The sequence below is a fragment of the Zootoca vivipara genome, chromosome Z, assembly GCF_963506605.1.
Source record: "Zootoca vivipara chromosome Z, rZooViv1.1, whole genome shotgun sequence".
NCBI classification, from domain to species: domain Eukaryota; kingdom Metazoa; phylum Chordata; class Lepidosauria; order Squamata; family Lacertidae; genus Zootoca; species Zootoca vivipara.
Window position 1 is genome coordinate 11,717,019 of NC_083294.1, and position 20,375 is coordinate 11,737,393.

General features: G+C 45.9%; 1 protein-coding gene across 2 annotated transcripts in view; it reads right to left on the minus strand.

Moving 5' to 3' along the window:
• Positions 1–1,110: 1,110 nt before the first annotated feature.
• The window catches only part of ENTPD8 (ectonucleoside triphosphate diphosphohydrolase 8), a 29,108-nt gene continuing 9,843 nt past the window's right edge, over positions 1,111–20,375 (minus strand). Inside the window, exons 2-12 of one of the 2 annotated variants that reach the window (XM_035113732.2) lie at positions 16,371–16,399; positions 15,211–15,327; positions 13,677–13,812; positions 13,059–13,176; positions 12,065–12,215; positions 11,352–11,511; positions 9,319–9,549; positions 7,321–7,587; positions 6,084–6,194; positions 4,563–4,700; positions 1,111–3,409 (exon numbers count right to left, since the gene is read on the minus strand). In XM_035113732.2, the coding sequence (XP_034969623.1) occupies positions 3,227–3,409; positions 4,563–4,700; positions 6,084–6,194; positions 7,321–7,587; positions 9,319–9,549; positions 11,352–11,511; positions 12,065–12,215; positions 13,059–13,176; positions 13,677–13,812; positions 15,211–15,296 (1,581 nt within the window). In that variant the 5' untranslated portion in view covers positions 15,297–15,327; positions 16,371–16,399 and the 3' untranslated portion in view covers positions 1,111–3,226. The remainder of the gene's footprint in view (positions 3,410–4,562; positions 4,701–6,083; positions 6,195–7,320; positions 7,588–9,318; positions 9,550–11,351; positions 11,512–12,064; positions 12,216–13,058; positions 13,177–13,676; positions 13,813–15,210; positions 15,328–16,370; positions 16,400–20,375) is intronic. The other variant, XM_035113733.2, reaches the window with a different exon arrangement.

The following is a 20,375-nucleotide window of genomic DNA, read 5'->3' on the forward strand; positions in this document are numbered from 1 at the left end:
TGTGCTATTTCTCTCCTTCTATCTCCACTCATTCTGTAAACAGTTTCTGCATGAATAAAGCCTTTGAATTCCAGAATTTGGAAGCGTTTGTTCCACTCTGATTCCAGGATGCAAGGTATGCGAACAGTAAAAACATGAGAAGAGCCCCACAGGATCAGACCAAAGCTATATGAGCAGGGCTGGAAGACAACAACCATTCATTCCCCAAGGACAGCTTTCCCCAGCAACTGTGATTCAGTGATCTGCTGAATGTGAATTTAAACCTCATGACTAAAAGGTAAAATGGTTGGTGTTGGTAAAGGACCCCTGGATGGTTAAGTCCAATCAAAGGTGACTATAGGGTTGCAGCACTCATCTCACTTTCAGGTTGAGGGAGGCAGCGTTTGTCCACAGACAGTTTTCTGGGTCATGTGGCCAGCATGACTAAATCGCTACTGGTGCACGGAGGACCGTGAGGCGTGCCAGAGCGCACAGAAACGCTGTTTACCTTCCCGCTGCAGTGGTACTATTTATCTACTTGCACTGGCATGCTTTCGAACTGCTATGTTGGCAGGAGCTGGGACAGAGCAACAGCAGCTCACCCGGTTGCAGGGATTCGAACCCACCAACCTTCCGATCGGCAAGCCCAAGACCACAGCACCACCCATGTCCCTACCTCATGACTAAGGCCAGGTTCACAACATACATTTAAAGCACATCCAATGCACATTTGAAGTACATGACTCCCCCCCACACCCCACAAGAATCCTGGAAGCTATGGTTTCCCCCTTGTTGATGTTGTTTAGTCGTTTAGTCGTGTCCGACTCTTCGTGACCCCATGGACCAGAGCACACCAGGCACTTCTGTCTTCCACTGCCTCCCGCAGTTTGGTCAAACTCATATTGGTAGCTTTGAGAACACTGTCCAAGCATCTCATCCTCTGTCGTCCTCTTCTCCTAGTGCCCTCAATCTTTCCCAACATCAGGGTCTTTTCCAGGGAGTCTTCTCTTCTTATGAGGTGGCCAAAGTATTGGAGCCTCAGCTTCACGATCTGTCCTTCCAGTGAGCACTCAGGGCTGATTTCCTTCAGAATGGATAGGTTTGATCTTCTTGCAGTCCATGGGACTCTCAAGAGTCTCCTCCAGCACCATAATTCAAAAGAATAAAGTCTTCGGTGATCAGCCTTCTTTATGGTCCAGCTTTCACTTCCATACATCACTACTGGGAAAACCATAGCTTTAACTATACGGACCTTTGTCGGCAAGGTGATGTCTCTGCTTTTTAAGATGCTTTCTAGGTTTGTCATTGCTTTTCTCCCAAGAAGCAGGCGTCTTGTAATTTTGTGACTGCTGTCGCCATCTGCAGTGATCATGGAACCCAAGAAAGTAAAATCTCTCACTGCCTCCATTTCTTCCCCTTCTATTTGCCAGGAGGTGATGGGACCAGTGGCCATGATCTTGGTTTTTTTTGATGTTGAGCTTCATGTTGGTTCCCCCTTACAAAGCTACAATTCACAGCATCTTTAACTAACTATAGTTCCCAGGATTCTTTGGTAGATATTACAACCTTTAAATATGCATTAGGTGTGCTTCAAATGTATGCTGTGGATCTAGCTCCCTGAATTTGTCTCCGCCCCCTTTTTACAGCCATCTACGCCTGTAAGGCCAGCTTCCCCCAACCTGGCACCCTCAGCTCTTTTGGACTATCCCAACTCCCATCATCCCCAGCCAGTCATGGAAGCCAAACCCTGCCTCCAATACCAAATCCTGCACTGGGTAATCCTTGGTTTCATAAATCCATAAGGACTAGTGCGAAGCTTCCTTCATGAAAGATAAGTTTCTCTGAAAGCCAGATTTGGTCTTCATTACCAAATCCTTCAATAAAAGCAGAGCACCGCAGATAATTCCTGGTTTCATAAGTCCACAGTAAACACTTAGCAAAGTTTTTATTTGAGAAATGTGCAATAAAAAGAATTTTAAAGTTTTCAAGCGAGCACTGTGAGGTCAGTTCCTGATGACCTGTTTATTGAACATTTGTCCTGATTTGTTTGTGCAAAGTTTGCAGGGAGGTCATACAATGTCCAACTACCGGTATTTATTGCACACTCATTCCAATTTGTCTGCAGGGAATTTCTATGGTGTCGTGTCATGTGCTATCCCACACATTTTCCCATCGCATTTCTTGCCACAAAAGTCCAGGTCTCTTTTTGTTGCCCAAGTACTCCACATTCAATTTCATTTCAAATTTGAATTTTGCTGGTATGTGATGGAATCTCAAGGGGAAAATGAAGACAGCCTGCACATGCCTTAAGTCTTGTGGAAGGTTTGTTCCTGATTGGGTTGAGAGAGATCCGTTCACCCACAAAAATATTTTAGTGCAAGAAGAAGAAGAAGAAGAAGAAGAAGAAGAAGAAGAAGAAGAAGAAGAAGAAGAAGAAGGATGTAACTAGCTGTCCACAACAGGGAGATGAGAACCAGCCCCATAGAATCAACTCCCCCAAGCATTTACAGTATTTGCATAGTGTTTTTAGTCCCTGCATCTTTGGGGGTCCCACCCCAGGCAGTTCCTCTTCCAGATCTGAATCAGACCACTGTAGCTCCTGTCCGACTGACTCCTGGCACCCTGCACCAGTGAACTACTGGCCCAGTAAACACTGGATGAGAAACAATAGTACTTGTAAATTCATTCCTATTACAATTAATTTTCATTACTAATAATATTGCTAGAGTGCTTTCGAGGGAGGTCAAGGCCCTACCTCCATTATTCCCAGTGTCTTAGGAGATTCCTGCAGCATAGGACAGTAATTTCATTGTTCCCGCGAGGGGACAAAGACAATAAGATATCTTATCATCACCCCGTGTTTTTTTGGGGGGGGGGTTGATGAGAAAGAAAGCAGCTTGCCGCTGACCATTGCAACAACTCATGGAAGAGATAAGTTCCTTACTAGGGACTTTACGGTTTACGTAGCTAATGCACTGCTGGGGAGGGGGGATTATGGTACAATAAATTATATACTGCATGTACTTCTGAAAAGAAAGGGCATTATCATTGTTAGTTGGGCAAGTAGCCTATGTTGGTCCCATTGGGACTTAGAGAGTTGAAGCTGGTGTGGCTTGGTGGCTCCCGCCAATCTGTTTAGTGTTTGCTTGCTTGTGGGTCCGCTGAGGGGCTGGTGAGCTGACTGCCCCACCTTAACCCACACAGAGGCTGTGGGGAGGTGAACAGTCCAAACTGTGGTTGCTTTGTCTCAGCGCAGTAAATACATCATCAGCAGGACCATACAGATTGCCAGCACAGCGGCAATGAAGAAAACGTTGGCTGCCCACATCGGTTCCTCTTGCCCTTTCAGCTGTAGAGGGGCCTCTGAGGGGACCATATTGGTGAGGTTGAGCATGTAGCCCAGAGTCCAACCAATTTCCGAGTTGGCAGCCTGCAAGAGAAGGAGAGAGAGAGAGTAGAGTTACAAAGGAGGGCAAACACCGTGCCCACCACTTAATGCTAATAGCCTTGCCATGAGCCAACACAAAGCTGGAATTTCAGGCAGAGGTGGGCTTCCTTGCCATTTCCTGGGCTGGGAGAGAACCTGGGGCTCCAGGATCAGATCGTGTACTTAGGGCTATTTCACTATATTTTGTATCCCAAGATTTCTACCTGTGTTTACTTGCTGCTATATAGATAAATGCCTGAACCTGACTTTTGAAACTTTGTAAATAATAATGATGATGATGGTGATGATGATGATGATGATGGTATTTATTTATTTATTTATTTATTTATACCCCGCCCATCTGGGCAGCTTCCAACTGAAAAATAAAATACTATTAAACATTAAAAGCCTCCCTAAAAAGGGCTGCCTTCAGATGTCTTCTAAAAATCTGGTAGCTGTTTTTCTCTTTGACATCTGATGGGAGGGCGTTCCACAGGGCGGGTGCCACTACCGAGAAGGCCCTCTGCCTGGTTCCCTGCAACTTGGCTTCTCGCAACGAGGGAACCGCCAGAAGGCCCTCAGCACTGGACCTCAGTGTCCGGGCAGAACGATCGGGGTGGAGACGCTACTTCAGGTATACTGGACCGAGGCCATTTAGTAAAGTAAAGTAAAGCATTTCAAAACTCACTAAGGTGTGTGGTCTGTGGCTAAGAGCAGTAGGAACAGGGAAGTTCTGAAAGTGGACTAAATGGGATATTAAAATGGTTTCAACAGCCTATATCTTCACAGTACACTGCTGCTTGCTTTTGTGACTTTTAAACTCTGCTGCTGGGGGCTCTCTCTTGCTGGAGAAAGTGTTTAGTCCTGTGCTTTGGATCTAGAGAGTTCCAGCTAAGCATTTTGTTAATTATCCCACACAGGTGATCTGTATCTATTTTCGCCTACAGAAGCCCTTGTGAAAGTGATTTTTTCCCCAGACCATTGGCAAGGAGGAGAAAGCAATGGCTTATGTGGGGGTGGGGAACTGAAATGGGCAGAGGTAGAAGGGGTTAGGACAAACTCTCTGCAAACAATCAGTCCCTTCAAAACCTGGGCTGGTTTAGATACCTTGGACCTAAACCATATACACCGACATGACCTTCAGCTCTGCCCTCACCCGCATCTGGAAGGCAATGTTGTTCCAGGTGTCCGTTCCAAAGCCGTAACCGTCCAGCAGGATAGTAAGGATGTAGTTGGCACTAGCACAGTAGTTTTTCAGATGGGCCTCGTTCTCGCTGGAGTAGGTGGATTTCACCTGAGGAAAGGCAGGGAGGGAGAGAGACAGCATTTCAAGAGCAGCTGAGGTAGGAGTGTGTTCATTTCCTGACCATTGGCTATACTGGCTGGTTTGATGCAAGTTGGAGTCCGACCTTATCTGGAGGGCACCTCATTGGCTACTCTGACCAGCAGCAACTCAGTGCAATTACCTGAAATCCTTTGAAGGCAGGGATGGGGAACCTGTGACCCTCCAGATGTCATTGGACTTTAACTTCCATCACCCTTGACCATGAGCTGTGCTGCCTGGGAACTGGTGAGAATTCTATTTTGGCAACATCTGGAGGGTGACAGGGTTCCCCATGCCTGGATTAAGGTGACTGAAGGGTCCTGTTGTGTGAACCTTCAATACTTTCCGAAGGGCAGCTGTGTTTCAGCAAAGACAGCTTTGGGTCTTGTGGCACCTGTGTAGGTAAAAAGCATAGGCGACGACTTTGGCAGGCTGAGAACAGACCCAGGGAACTGATTCTGGGGCTTTGGTAGCATCTGAAGGCTGTTGGCTGTCTTCCTAAAGAAAAGGTTGAGAACCTCAGGTACAGGGGCTAAATCCAGCCCTTCAAATCTCTGTATTTGGCCCTCAGGCCTCTTGCCAGGTGACACCTCCTCTCCAGAGAGGATGTGTGAGAGCCAGTGTGGTGTAGTGGTTAAGAGAGGTAGACTCATAATCTGGGGAACTGGGTTCGCATCTCCGCTCCTCCACATGCAGCTGCTGGGAGACCTTGGGCTAGTCACACTTCTTTGAAGTCTCTCAGCCCCACTCACCTCACAGAGTGTTTGTTGTGGGAGAGGAAGGGAAGGAGAATGTTAGCTGCTTTGAGACTCCTTGAGACTCCGCTTTGAGATAAAGCGGGATATCAAGTCCAAACTCTTCTTCTTCTTTTCCAGCCACACTTGCTTCACCCAGGCTACACATTTCAGCAACTCTGCTCTGTGCCCTCCTTGAGTGTTTTGGCTGGGCTGGGCTGTGTCATTTGAACTCTGATCATGCTTGTTGGAGTATAGATAGCGATGTGTACAGAAAGAGGCTACTGTACGAAAGGGAAAATTCTCATGGGCTGCTCTGCCCATCTTTGCCTCTCTGACCACACCCACTTGCACTTCTGGCCCTGCCCACAAATGGATATGTGTCCCCCTGGCCTGGATGGTTTCCCAGAAGAGAATGTGGCCCTCCGGCAGAAAAAATGTCCTTCATCAACTCTGCCCAAGAGATCTGGTGTGTGAGCAGCAGAATTTGGGCTACCAAATTGGAGTGCCTCAACTGATATATTCGTAAATATATGTTCATTTTGCAGATTGGTCAACAAGTCTCCTGTGACCTCCTTCCCAAGGTAGCCAAACCACACCAGGATGATAGGATACCTACTTCGTCCCAATCCCTGGCACAGAACGTCTTGATAGTATCTTCAACAGTGGCCAGTGGCTGAGTTTCAGTCAAGTTCAGGAAATTGAAGGTATAGTAATAGGCAGAAAAGGCCTGAAATTTAAAACAAAACAAAACATGAAGAGGTGAGTGAGAGACACAAAACCAACAATGGCTATAGAAGCCCGGGGAAGGGTGTAGACCAGTGGCAGAGCAGAAGCTTTGCATGCAAAGGGTCCCAGATTCATTCGTCAGCATCTCCTGGTAGGGCTGGAAGAGAACTAGATGGACCTATGTTTTAATTCAGCCCATTATTCAGAACCATGAGGACTAGGATCTTAGTTTATTTTTAGCAGAAAGGCCGTCGCTCAATGGTAGAGCATCTGCTTTGCATGCAGAAGGCCCCCGGTTCCATCCCTGATGGCATCTCCAGGTAGAGCAGGAGAAAACCCTGCTTGAAACTCTGGAGAGCCTCTGCCAGTCAGTGTAGACTACAGCAGGATAGATGGACCAGTTTTCTACTTTCCTTTTTACTTTAGCTAATAAACTGAAGGATGAGGTCCTTGAATAAAGCTTGCAACAAAATAAAATCAGATGATAAATCAGTAATGAAATTCATTTATAAGACACAAAAAGAGAATACAAAACAATTCAAAACTATGTTTCAGTGGAAAAAGTAAATAATAAATGAAAGTAATAAACATTCTAGTATTATTCAACTGATAAATTGCATTTGCATGGGTGTAGCCAAGATTTATGTTATGGGGGGGGGGCAGGACACCCGCCTGTCATCATACTCTGTCTGGCTCTTTCTAGCAGATTTGGAATGAAATGCCTCAACAACATCTATTTTAAATTACTTTCTTTTGACCCCAAGCACTCAGAAAAATCTGTCACAATTTCTACTTAAGTATTTTTATTTATTTACCGTATATTCCGGCATATAAGACGACTGGGCGTATAAGACGACCCCTAACCTTTCCAGTTAAAATATAGAGTTTGGGATATACTCGCTTTATAAGAAATACGACCCGGCGTATAAGAAAACCCCCGACTTCTGAGAAGATTTTCCTGGGTTAAAAAGTAGTCTTATACGCCCCCCACCGGCCCTCCTGGTTACGCCCATGTGCATTTGGACTATTCATTACTTCTGTGTGAACCCAAGGGCATGACAGACACAGACACACAGAGGAACATCCCTATTCCCAACTTTTAAGCATTAATTGGCATGCTCTCATACCAGAAATTTCCCGTTGACCTTAGGCTGGTAGACCCCGTTGAAACCAGAGGATATATTATATTTGTAGTTTGTGAAGTTGAAAATACTCTTGAAGGCTTCCCGGCAAAGGATAGCATTGCCTGTGCCCACCAGGGTAAAGTTCTTCGAGGCTGGAGGTGGGTTTGATTGCTTGGCACATGGACTGCTATAGACAGACTCAGTTGTGATGGATGAAGTGTAGCCCTTTGGATAGCAAGGGTGATCGATCCGATCTGATGAGCTTGAATTCTGGAGGCAAGAACCACAGAGTGAAACCATAGTCCAGATGTACCTTCATAAGAACATAAGGAGACCACTGCAGGATTGGGCCAATGGCACGAGTCCAGCATCCTGTTCTCACAATGGACAACCCGATGCACCAATGGGAAGCTAAAGACCTGAGCTCAATAGTGCTGTCCAACTGACATTAAGAGGCATACAATGGAACATATAGCCTTATCCTCCTCTATGGGTTGGTCTAATCCTCTTCTAATCCTCTTCACCTCATGAGAAGAGAAGAATCCTTGGAAAAGACCCTGATGTTGGGAAAGATTGAGGGCACTAGGAGAAGGGGACGACAGAGGACAAGATGGTTGGACAGTGTTCTCGAAGCTACCAACATGAGTTTGACCAAACTGCGGGTGGCAGTGGAAGACAGGAGTGCCTGGCGTGCTATGGTCCATGGGGTCACGAAGAGTCGGACACGACTAAACGACTAAACAGCAACACAATCCTCTTCAGAAGTCATTGAAGTTGGTCGCCACCATTACTTCCCGGAGGAGTGGAATGATCCCTATTCCCCATTCATAGAGTTACATTTCCCAGAGTGGTTTAGCAATCGAAGAGGGAACTCTGGGAATGGTATATCTAAGAGGGGAATAGGGGATCTCCCTAACATCTCTCAGACCCTTAGTAAAGTACACATCCCAGGATCTTCTGGGGGAACCACGAGTGTTTAAAGTGGTATGACACTGTTTTAAGTGTGTAGCACAGATGAGGCTAATGCAGTTGAAAACAAATCAATTCTACTCCTGCAAACAAGACAATTAGAAAACAAAGAGTTGGGATAAACCTTGAGTTTACCTACAACCTGTTGATTATACCTTTTCATTTGCATTTGTTATCCAAAATTATTTTTAATAGATTCATAAAACCTTACAAAGCAAATCAAAGAATAAAATTATCGGGGGGGGGGACGACACAACAATTTAAAAATGGTCATCTTTTGATTTAATAATAATAATAATAATAATAATAATAATAATAATAATATCTTTACAATCCCCCCCCCGGCTTAAAATGTTAACAGAATAAAATCAATGAATCAATGATAAATTTAAAAAACCAGATTAAACACAAGCCAACATTCTAAAAGTGGATAGGCTTGCCTAAACAAGTATGGTTTTAGAAGGTACTGAAAATAGTACAGTACAATAAAGGTGCCTGCATGATGTCAATAGGCAGGGAGTTTCAAAGTGTTTGATGCCTACGTTTTAAATTTCTTTAAGAACATCTAAAAACAATACTGTGCATGAAATTCTTTAAGGTTTGATCCCTATTTTTGTTTTATTGTAGCCCAGATCAGGGATTTGCAAACTGTGGTCTGTGAGCTTTGTTCAAGTGGTCTGTCGCATGCTCATGTTAAACATTCATACTGATTTTAAGTGTATTATTATTGCTTATTTTAGTTTGATTTTAATCCAATGCAACAAACTGTAATACAATAAAATAAAATATGTAAGAAATAAAAGTAGCAATAAAAATACTATTAAAAGCCATATAGCATCTAGCACAGCACATTTCAATGGGTACAACAGGTAGAAAAATCATTAAATGGTCTGCCAAGACTCTTGGGAAATTTTAAGGGTTCTGTAGATGATATTCCTAGATGATATTCCTTTCCCTTTCAGTTAACACCTCCCACCACCAGCCAAGTCTCTCTGCTCAAGAGTAGCTTCTGACTGGCAACGAGTGACTTACGATTAGAATCCGGATCAGGTGCTGGAAGGCTTGGTTCTGACCATAGCACAGGTAGCTGTGGGTATAGATGGTGTAATCAAACCCATAGAGTCGGAAGTGAGCGGCTTCGTTTGGATCAGTGATCTGGCCAGCTGGAACAAAGCTAATCTGGGTTGATGCCCCTCCAAGATCCAATGCGCCCAATATATTGGTTGAAGGGGGGTGAATCCATCCTCTGTCTTTAGCAGAATACTGCAGAGATACCACAAAAGGTTAGCACTTGTGAGGCCTGGCAAGAGGCAGGAGGAACATCATTTAGAGATCTACCCGATTTTAGTACTGAGCACCTTCCCACTTTTGAAAAAAACAATCTTCCCACCTCTGCATTTATTCTGGTCAGCATTTCCTAATGCTCTATGGCCTTGTTCAGACATAATGTTAAACCATGATTTAACAACCATAGTTTGACAAACCATGGTTCAGCATTAGGTGAGAACCCGGTTCAGTGGTTTAACTGGAGTTTATTAACTATGGTTTTTTGACTGGTAATAAGGGTAAGCTCTTAAAGACCTTGCAAAACAAAAGTACCTGATTAGTTTGCCATACCCCAGAAGCCCTCAGCACAAAAGTCTGGGGTTGACTTGCCTGACTTGCAACATCTGGAGGGCCTACAGAGTCCCCATACCAGAGGCAGGCCTTTGATCTGATCCACTGGGGCTTGTATTCTTAAATTGGCCCACATCAAATGCCTGGATGTTCCCCTTTAATCAGCTGGTGGATACCTGCCATCTTGAAAATGTCCCACCACTCAACTGTCATTGGCTCCTTAGAGCAGAGCTTTTCAACCTTTTTGAGTCCACGGCTCCCTTGACCAACTACATTCTTTCTTCGATACCCCTGCAGGGCTCAAGAGCCGAGTTATGTCAACCCTTGCGTGTAGAGCTGGCAACCTCTCACCCCCTTTAGAACACTCTCCCTTGCGGAGTGTTCCCCTAGCCTCCTCTCCTCTCCCATCTCCTTGGGAGTCCTCTGGGCGGCAGTTGAGCTGCCCTGCACCCTTGCCTGCGGAGCTTATAGCCAGGGCTGCTGCAATAAACAGCTGTGCAAGCCTCTGGGAGGCAGAGACGCAAGAGGGCATCAGAGGTGGGAGGGAAAGAAAGAGGGAGAGAGGCGAGGGTTGCCCGCTGCATGCCTGATCATCATTCAAGGCACACAGGGTGCCATGGCACACTGGTTGGAAACCACTGACTTAGAGAAATGGGCAGGGCCAGAAGCAATATTTAAGCAACAGTAGCTGTTGGTAGGCACAGAGAACGGGAGTGAAGTAACTCATAGTGGAATAGGATCTGTCAAGCCTCAACCAGCAGAATACCATGATGATAAAGAATATATTTGTGTTCCATCGAATCCCCGTGACAGGGTGAGCTCTCGTTGTTCAGTCCCTGCTCCTGCCAACCTAGCAGTTCGAAAGCACGTCAAAGTGCGAGTACTGTAGATAAATAGGTACTGCTCCAGCGGGATGGTAAACGGCATTTCCGTGCGCTGCTCTGGTTCGCCAGAAGCGGCTTAGTCATGCTGGCCACATGACCTGGAAGCTGTACCCTGGCTCCCTCGGCCAGTAAAGCGAGATGAGCACCACAACCCCAGAGTCGTTCGCGACTGGACCTAATGGTCAGGGGTCCTTTTACCTTTACCTTTAGGCTTGCGTGAGATTATATGACTGGCCCAAGATCAGCTTCATGGGCTGATGAAAGCCTCAAATCTGTCTCTTCCTATTTCTAATAAGATGCTCTAGCCCACAAGTAGGCAAAATACCGTAGTGACCTCCAGATGTTGTTGGATTCCCACCAGCCCCAGCCAACATAGCCAATGGTCAGGAATGATTGGAGATCACAACATAGCTTATCCTTATTGGGTTCCCATCAGAACCAACCAGCATGGCCAGGGAAGATGGCAACTGTACTACAGAAATATCTAGCTTATTCTTGTTCTAGGCCTGGAACAATATGCCTGATATATGCATCCTGTTCATAGTCATGTAGCATCACCCCCACCTTGGTGAAGGAGTCCAACAGATAGTTGATAGTGATCCAGCCGTAAGCGCCTTCGTCGTTTCCACTGATGATCTGAGCCCCTTGGAAACTCACAGGATACTGCTTGATAGTCTTGGCAACTTCTTCCAGAACTTGTTTTGATGCAGACTCATTCTCCATTCTGTAGGGTAATTTGCCAAGAAGAGCTGTGAACTTGGAAGCATGAGGCTAACTTGGAGTTTGGGGTTTGTTTGTTTACTGGCAGCTTCGTACCCAGCATTGCTCAGGTATTCTAAGAAACCCAAATGTTGGTGTGGTTTTGAAAGGTTCAGTCTGCCATCTTGAAGCAAAATGGTGTCCAATTGTAATCAAATGCAGAAGTGCTCATCCGTTGATCACGCAAAATTTGGTTACACTATCTTAAGAGGTGTCCAAATGCACACAAATGCACAGAGTACCGACAGGCAAGTGCAGCTTTTCAGATAGCTTGGACCTAAGCCATGCCTTGTACCCTTAGAACTGCTGCCCTTTCAAGCCTATATTGTATTTGCATCCTTAAAGACTAAATACTTGTCCTTTAAAATAAAGCAACTCAAAATTGAGACTCCTAGTCTGAGATCCATTATTATTATTATTATTATTATTATTATTATTATTATTATTATTAGGCATCTGTTTTGTTAACATGACTGTTTTCACCTCACTCTGTAAACCCTGGCTCTTTGTCTTTGTACCTCAACAGTCTCATGCCAGCTGTGGCTCCCAGATAAACTGGCGTCTCCTGCTGCCTTTCTCGGGGGATAACGGTCATGGCAGCATCCAGGCATTCCTCGAGGGAGGCACCTGCCTGCGGAGGGTTTTCAGCATAACTTGATATCCCGCCCCCTGAAACACAAAAAAGCAAAGATACCGGTATGGTCCACATCTTACTTTTTCCAGCCTTAATTTCAGTTCCCCATATTTCCAGATCATCTTCAGCTTATTTTTTTAAGTCACCATCAAGGCTTTTAGTGCAAATTTATCCTAATATTTTGTGTTTGTAGACCACATTCACAACACACATTAAAAGCACTCTGACAGCGCTTTAAAGAGTATTTTATTGTTTTGGAAAATGCGAATTAGGTTAAGCCTCCTTTTAATTGCAAACTGAACTGAATCCCCATTATCCCTACTGTCCCTCTTTCACCCACCCACCCATGACCCCCCTCTATTTTCTGTGACACCCCAGCACTCTCTGACACCCATCTCTCTTTCTCATACCCCCCTCTTTGATGCCCCCTCTCTGAGTAACATCACTTCGCCCCCCTCTATGACATGCCTTCTTTCTCTCCCTCTCTCTCTGTGACCTATATACAGTTGACTCACAACTTAGGCACATTTAATTTGTGCCAATTCATCTTTACGCGCTTGGCCGATTTTTTTTTTACAAATAAATAAAAAGGGGGCAGGTGCCTGTATGGGAGGGGGAAGGTCAGCAATCCCAGCCACCATTGCACTCACCTTGGGAGAGTATTCGTAGGTGCAGGGAGACTATTTTGTCTATATGGAATTTTGGCTTTATGCAGTACAGAACATAACCCCAACGTAAGCCCGAGAGTCAACATTCCATAATCAATGTTGTTTGGTCACTGGGAGTTGAATACAGCTGATATTTTAGACCTTCTGGATTCCTCTCCCACCCCCCTCAGATGCCCCTACCATGTTTTTATGTAACTAGGAGAAGCTGACCTTTGACATAACAGGAGAAGGTTTGGCTGACCACGCCTGTGTTGTTCTCTTTGTCCACTGGCCACTGGTAGATGAACAGCGAGGTATGGGATGAGCCCGCATCAAACACCAGCCCATACTGGAGGGGGAGACATTTAGAATGAAAGAGTCAGGTGGTGCAAAACCTGAGCTGCTAAGTTAGAATGAAAAAAATAAAAAATAAACCACTGAACTCTCATCAGGGTTTAAGATAGAAGTGGGGGAACTTCCTTGGCCGGAGAGCCAAATTTCACCTGGGCGCCACATGCCAGTGATGAGCAGCACCAAGTAGGTGGAGCAATGAGTGTTTCTCTTCACTTTGTACAGTGGGCTAGCTTACACACACACAAACACACCCTTCATCCTGACAAAGAAGAGGCATAATCAGAGCTCAAGGGGACATGTTCCAGCCAGGCAGAAAAGCTCCAATGAGGGGTGTGACTGGAAAGGGGTGTATGGCCTGGGGAGAATCCTGGAGGCCAAATGGAGAAGCCTGAGGTTCCCCACGCCTATATAATAGGAGTACATTTGTTTCTTAAATAACTCAGTGGATTTGCCTCAAAGAAAAGTCCATCGTATCAAGTATGGCTGCACACTCACCTTGTTATCTGGAGGCAGTGTGACATTGTGGATTCCCACCAAAATGAGGAGCAGGGCCGTGAAGGAGAACATGCTCAGAATGCCCAGGGCTGCTGGGAGGTACCAGCTGTTCCATCTGTTGCCCATAGCTAAATTCCTAAAAACACAAAGAATTTCCTGTCCATCCATCAAGATAATAGAACCATAGAATCATGAGTTGGGAGGGATCCAGGAAGTCCTCTAATCCAGCTCCCTTCTTGGTAAAGGAATCGACATTTTATCATCCCTGACAGAGACCAACCAACCAAGCTCCAACAAGGGAGAGTCCATCATCTAGGGCTGCCATACGTCTGGGTTTCCCCAGACATGTCTGGGAATCAGGCTGTCAAAATGGTGTCTGGGCAGATTTTCATCGAATGAGCAAGATGTCTGGGGAAACCCAGACATATGGCAACTAGAGCAATTTCTTAAGAAAAATGCTGTAAAAATCCCAAAGATTTAACAACAACTTTGTCCGGATTTTCACTTTTGGGAATATGGCAACCTTACCATAATCACCTTCTGCCACAGGGATATATGGGCAAGTGAACTGGTCCCTGAGCTTGCTACTCCTCCCCCCTCCCCTCTATGACTTTTAGAATGTAAGCTTATTACTAGTCCTGAATAGCCACTTTTAAGTCTTTTAGTTAAGATTAAATGAGTGAATGAATGACTAAAGGGCATATGAGGAAATAGTCTGGGTTTTTATTTTTGCAGGTGGGTGGGGATAGGAATTTTTGTGGATTTATTTCCCTTTTCCATGTACATATTTTGAAAGCTTCATACAGTAAATGCATTATACCAAGGCAATGCATTTCTGTAAGGCTGGAGGCAAACATGAACCACAGAATCATAAAACTGTAGCACTGGAAGGGGCCTAAAGGGTCATCTAATCCAACCCTCTGCAGATCACTCCCAAATGAGTTACTTGCATTGGGGCATTGGTAACAGATGCAAATTCTGGGGAAATTTTTACGGTATGTTGTAACTGAGCCCAGAATCCTGGGGGATGCAGATGATGACTTCTACATCTGGACAGCTTCTGCATCTAAATGAAGATTCCCCCAATTCTTTCACTATTGAAAATTTTGAAACCGTGAGGCGGGGGGGGGGGAGAGAGAGAAACCTGGTATGTTGTATGTGTGGGTATGGGTGTGTGAATCTCTGGGCGGCACGTCTGATTGCCGCTTGACTTTGTGCCAGAATCAATTACATGGATCACTAAAGATATCCGAATGGAAAGGAAAGCTCCCAAGGCCACACAGTAGATAAACAGGTGCAATTGGTTTCCCTTTTCCTTTTAACTCCGTAAGTGCTGCTGATGCTGCAGTAGCAGCAGGAACCTAAATAAAAAAATTCCTTCAGTAGCACCTTAAAGACCAACTAAGTTTTTATTTTGGTATGAGCTTTCGTGTGCATGCACACTTCATCAGTGCATGCACACAAAAGCTCATACCGGTACCAAAATAAAAACTTTTTTTATTTTGTTTAGACTCAGACCAACACGGCTACCTACCTGTAGCAGGAACCTAGAGAGCTCTTCCGGTAGTTCTCACCGGCCGGTAGCTGTGACTGAGACTGGAGCGAGTTGTCTGAGGCCATATAAGTGCTTTCCAAAGGTAATTTAATGCATCTATGGTGAGAGTGACATTTGAACAAGTGGTTACTCAGCTCATACCACACCAGCTCTTTGTTTACCAAGCAGCATGTGAATCAGCACTTTTTCCTAGAAGCAAATAAATAAGAGCCCTGCAAGATTAGGACAAAGGCCCATCCAGTCCTGTTCCCACAGTGGTCAAACAGATGTCCGTGGGGAGGCCGCAAGCAGGAAGTGAGCGCTAGAGCAACTCTCCCCCACTGGTGATTCCCAGCAACTGGCATCCAGAGTTGCAATGCCTCCGCCAGTAGATAAAGGGTTGTCATACACCCAGAATTTCCCGGTCATTCCCAGGATTCGGCAGTCGTGTCCAGGCGGAAATCCATCAAATGTTGAGGAAAATCCAGACGTATGGCAACCCATGTCGGAAATGTAGACTTTGGTTAATTTTCTTAAAAGTAGGTCAAAAACAATTTTTGTGTGTCCAGATTTTCACTTTTTGAAATATGGCAACCCTAAAATAGAACATAGACAGACATGGATGGGTGCCTTTTTGGCTTTGAAAAGGAGGGTTAATGTGTTAGTCTTGGTTGCTACACCAGAGTTTGCTGTGTGGCTCAGCTGAGAACGAGCCTGAAGTCTTCTGTATGTTGTGGCAAGATAAATATTGAGGTGGGGAGGTGGGGCTTGGCAGGTTACGCCAATCCTCACTTCATGGAAATAACTGCCGTGCCTTTCTCAGGTTCCCTCCAAATTCCATTAAAAAGCAGGGGAAGGAACATAAGTTGATAATAATAAAATCAATCAATACTTGTTGAGTACCATTTGGATTCAAGCTCTCTTTGTGGGATTCCCTGGGGCATTTGGCTGGCCACTGGGAGATACAGGGTGCTGGACTAGATAAGCTATTGATCTGATCCAACAGTAGTCATGAAAGTTAAGAATGGAGCATCTATGTTCAAATGCAGCCTACCTCAGAATATTGGGTGGTGGGAGCATAGAACTATAGACAGAATGTTGGCTTTATGCCCCTCTTGGGAATTTCAACTAGTTAGGAACTGAATGACTGGCATACCCACCTAAAGTTGTTGACCTTGTATTGGATGGCCTGTTAAATAGAGAAATAGAAGACGCTGTCAAATAGAGGGCACATGAGCACCTTAACCTAAGGTTACCAGACATTCTCGTTTCCCAGTCCCCAGATTTACAAATCAGTCTCCTGACAAAATCCAATGAAATTGAACAGTGTCCCTGGATTAATTGGGGGGGGGGAATCTGCTAACCTTACCTTAACCCCCCTCCCCAATAAGACCTTGCCAACTTCTGAAAGGTATTCTCTTCTTGTGTTTTCTTTCCTGGCTTACCATTGCTTGAGAAGTAGAATTTGGCAGTTCACATATCATAAGTGTTTCTTTTTCTTTCTTTCTTTTTTTAAAGATAAAGACTGTGTAATCTCACAAAGGACCTCATTGTATGAGAATTGCCTGTCCCTTGCCTGGAGGCTGCTTTCAGCTACTATGGCTGATGGCTCTTCTCTCCTCCATCCATTTCTTCCCAAGCCACCTAAAGTTAGTGAAGCAGCTGAGGCCACATGTGCACTGTACATTCAAAGCAGTATCATGTCACTTTAAACAGTCATGGCTTCCCACAAAGAATCCTGGGAGCTGTAGTTTGCTAAGGGTGCCGAGAGGAGACCCTTGTTCCTTTCCTGGATGTAGTTTAACAGTCAATCCCTCTTCCCAGGGACCTTTGGGAACTATATTTCTGTGAGGGGGATATGGGTTCCCTAAAAACTCTCACACAGTTCCATGAAACCCTGGACAGCTGCTGCCAGTTAGTGTGGGAAGTACAGAGCTACATCACCCAATGCAGGGGTCAGCAAACTTTCTCAGCAGGGGGCTGGTCCACTGTCCTTCAGACCTTGTGGGGGGCCAGACTATATGTTGCCATGATTATGACTCACATTTTTTTTACATCCCCCCAAACCTTATTGGGACCAACCCCAACGTTGCCCAAATGTGATTTTTTTGTGGGGTGGGAGGTGTTCCCTCATACACCCATATTGCTTCCTTTGCATTTTATATGTTGACATTATTTCTCTCGTAAGGCGGGGTGGGGGGCTGAGGTAAGCACGCCATTCCTATCAGCCCTGGAGAACGTGTGCGCATGCGTGGGTGAAGGGAACAGCCATTGGCCACGCTAAGTCAGAGCGGCGCCACTCAAGCAAAAACGTTCTTTTGCCCTTGTGAGGAAAGACGAGGCGGCAGCAGCTATTCACCTTTCCATGGCTCGCACTGTGTAGCTAACGAGCGGCCTCCCAGCAGAGCGCAGAACCGCTTTGGAGTGCAGCCGCCCAGGCGCTCCCCGCTTCCTTTGGTGGGGAGCACCGCCGCCACAGACACCGGCAGGTGTCGGTCCCAAGGCACCTCCAAGCCCCTGCCTCCGCAACTGCTCTTCCTGAGGTCAGTCGCCAGCAGCTCCATGGAGGAAATCCAAACTGTGGCTCCTTTTCCCTCTCCCCCCCCCCCGGAAGAAAAGATTGCTGCCAGGATTCCTCACTTTTGACGCCCAAGCCTGGCTGAGTCGCAAAAAGCCATCGCACACGCACTATGCTAGCTGCCAGGATTCCAGGACCGTCCACGGGCCGGATCTAGAAGGCAATTGGGCCTGATGCGGCCCGCGGGCCTTTGTTTGCCAACCCATGGCCTAATGGGTCTGATTCAGTAGCTTCCTTGCCTGTCACCCATTTGGCAACTGACATAGCTTGTCTAACAATCCCTTTCAAAGAAACTATATATAACAGGCCTTAGATAAACCCACTGGCAATAAAGAAGCTCACAAAAACAGGATCGACAAAGGGATCCACCCATATGTTCAACAAGGCCTTGGGCTTCTGCCCAGAAATAAAACCCTGGCAAACAGCACTAGCACATTCCAAACAGCCAGTCCTGGGCAGGAGGGGCTGGATGTAGATGGAGGTGCATGTGAAGGATCTGATACCAGCCACACCTGCCCATCATGATGAAATATGACAAGGTGATAGAAAGCTGCCTTTCCATTGGTCTGTGCAAACCAAGTGTGGTGAGGTAGATCTGGATAGCCAGCAGGTTGATACCTCCCCCACCCTTGGTGGGTGAAGTCTGACAGGGGGTGGTGCCGGCCACTTGTCAATCACCTGGTATCACAATGACATCATCGCCTATTGCAGGGTTTGAAATCAGCTGATTGCTGGGTTTTTCGGAGTCGTTTTATCTGGGTGCACTGGTCAGCTGATTTATACTTCCTGAAAAAACCCTTTTGGGTTGGCTGCATCCTTACATGCCCAACACTTGATGTGGCTTGGTTGAAATGGGTGGGGTGGAGGCACACTAATTAAGCCACCAGACCAGGGGTCCTGTACTCCTATCCTAACATGCCCTGAGAAGATTGATGAAGGAGCCTGATGACTGAGTCCTGTGAGGAAGCGCTGCGGCTCAGGGGCAGAGAACCTGCTTTGCATGCAGAAGGTCCAAGGTTCAGTCCCTAATGGCATCTCCAGGCAGGGCCAGAAATGTTCTCTTGGCTGAATCCCTGGAGAGCCACTGCCAGCCAGTGCAAACAATACCGAGCTAGAAAAAACAATGGGTCTGACTCACTATATAGCAGCTTCCTATGTTTTCAATTTTTTTCAGTGACTTTTTATGTTTTAGAAAGTGACAGGAAAAAAGCACTGGAAAGTGTTGGATGAACAAATGACTAATGGGAAGACAAGTAAATACTCTATAAGCAGATCAGGATAAACTCTGAATGCTCATTGTCACATAACTTCCGCACAAACAAAGCAGGACAAATACTCAATAAAAGCCAGACCTAGTCTAACCATCACATAAACTTTGTGTAAGGAAATTGGGATTAATTCTGAATGAATGGGCCATTTGGACACGCCCCACATCACATATTTCTTTTCTATTCTATTCTATTCTATTCTATTCATTAAGGCAGGGGTTCCCAAACTAAGGCCCGGGGGCCGGATGCGGCCCAATTGCCTTCTCAATCCGGCCTGCAGACAGTTCGGGAATCAGCATGTTTTTACATGAGTAGAATGTGTCCTTTTATTTAAAATGCATCTCTGGGTTATTTGTGGGGCCTGCCTGGTGTTTTTACATGAGTAGAATGTATCCTTTTATTTAAAATGCATCTCTGGGTTATTTGTGGGGCATAGGAATTCATTCATATATTTTTTTTCAAAATATAGTCCTGCCCCCCCACAAGTTCTGAGGGACAGTCGACTGGCCCCCTGCTGAAAAAGTTTGCTGACCCCTGCATTAAGGTAAAAGGTAATGAACCCCTGGACAATTAAGTCCAGTAAAATGCGACTATGGGGTTGCAGCGCTCATCTCATTTTCAGGCCGAGGGAACTGGCGTTTGTCCACAGACAGCTTCCGGGTCATGTGGCCAGCATGAATAAACTGCTTTTGGCACAACTGAACACCATGGCAGAAACCAGAGCGCCCGGAAATGCCGTTTACTTTCCTGCCGCAGCGATACCTATTTTTCTACTTACACTGGCATGCTTTCGAATTGCTAGGTTGGCAGGAACTGGGACAGAGCAACGGGAGCTCACCCTGTCGTGGGGATTCGAACCACCAACCTTCTGATTGGCAAGCCCAAGAGGCTCAGTGGTTTAGACCAAAGCGTCACCCACACCCAGTATTCTGTTAATTATATTATACGGTATCTACCTATGGGGTGTATGGGGTGTTAGGGGAGAGGTAGTACCTCTGGTGGGTGACACGTCATGCTTCTTCTGGGGTAGTTTGTCCTCCTTTGCCCCAACTCAGCACTTAGCTCTCATGTGTGGCTCCTAGAAGTTGTCAGCATGTGACAGCGGCCACACCCCAGGAATGGCTTCAACTGGCCACCTAAACCTGGTGAAGGTAGCTGATGGGTCTGGTGAGTTAGGGACCCTGAATGCAAAGACAGGCTTTGGTGGATTGAGCGGATGAGACCAAGAGTGGGTCCAGTGGTCAAGAAGGCGGTTTTGCATGTGCTGTAGAGGGAAGTGAGGGGCAGATGGAACTTGTCAATCTGGGAAGGCAGCCCAT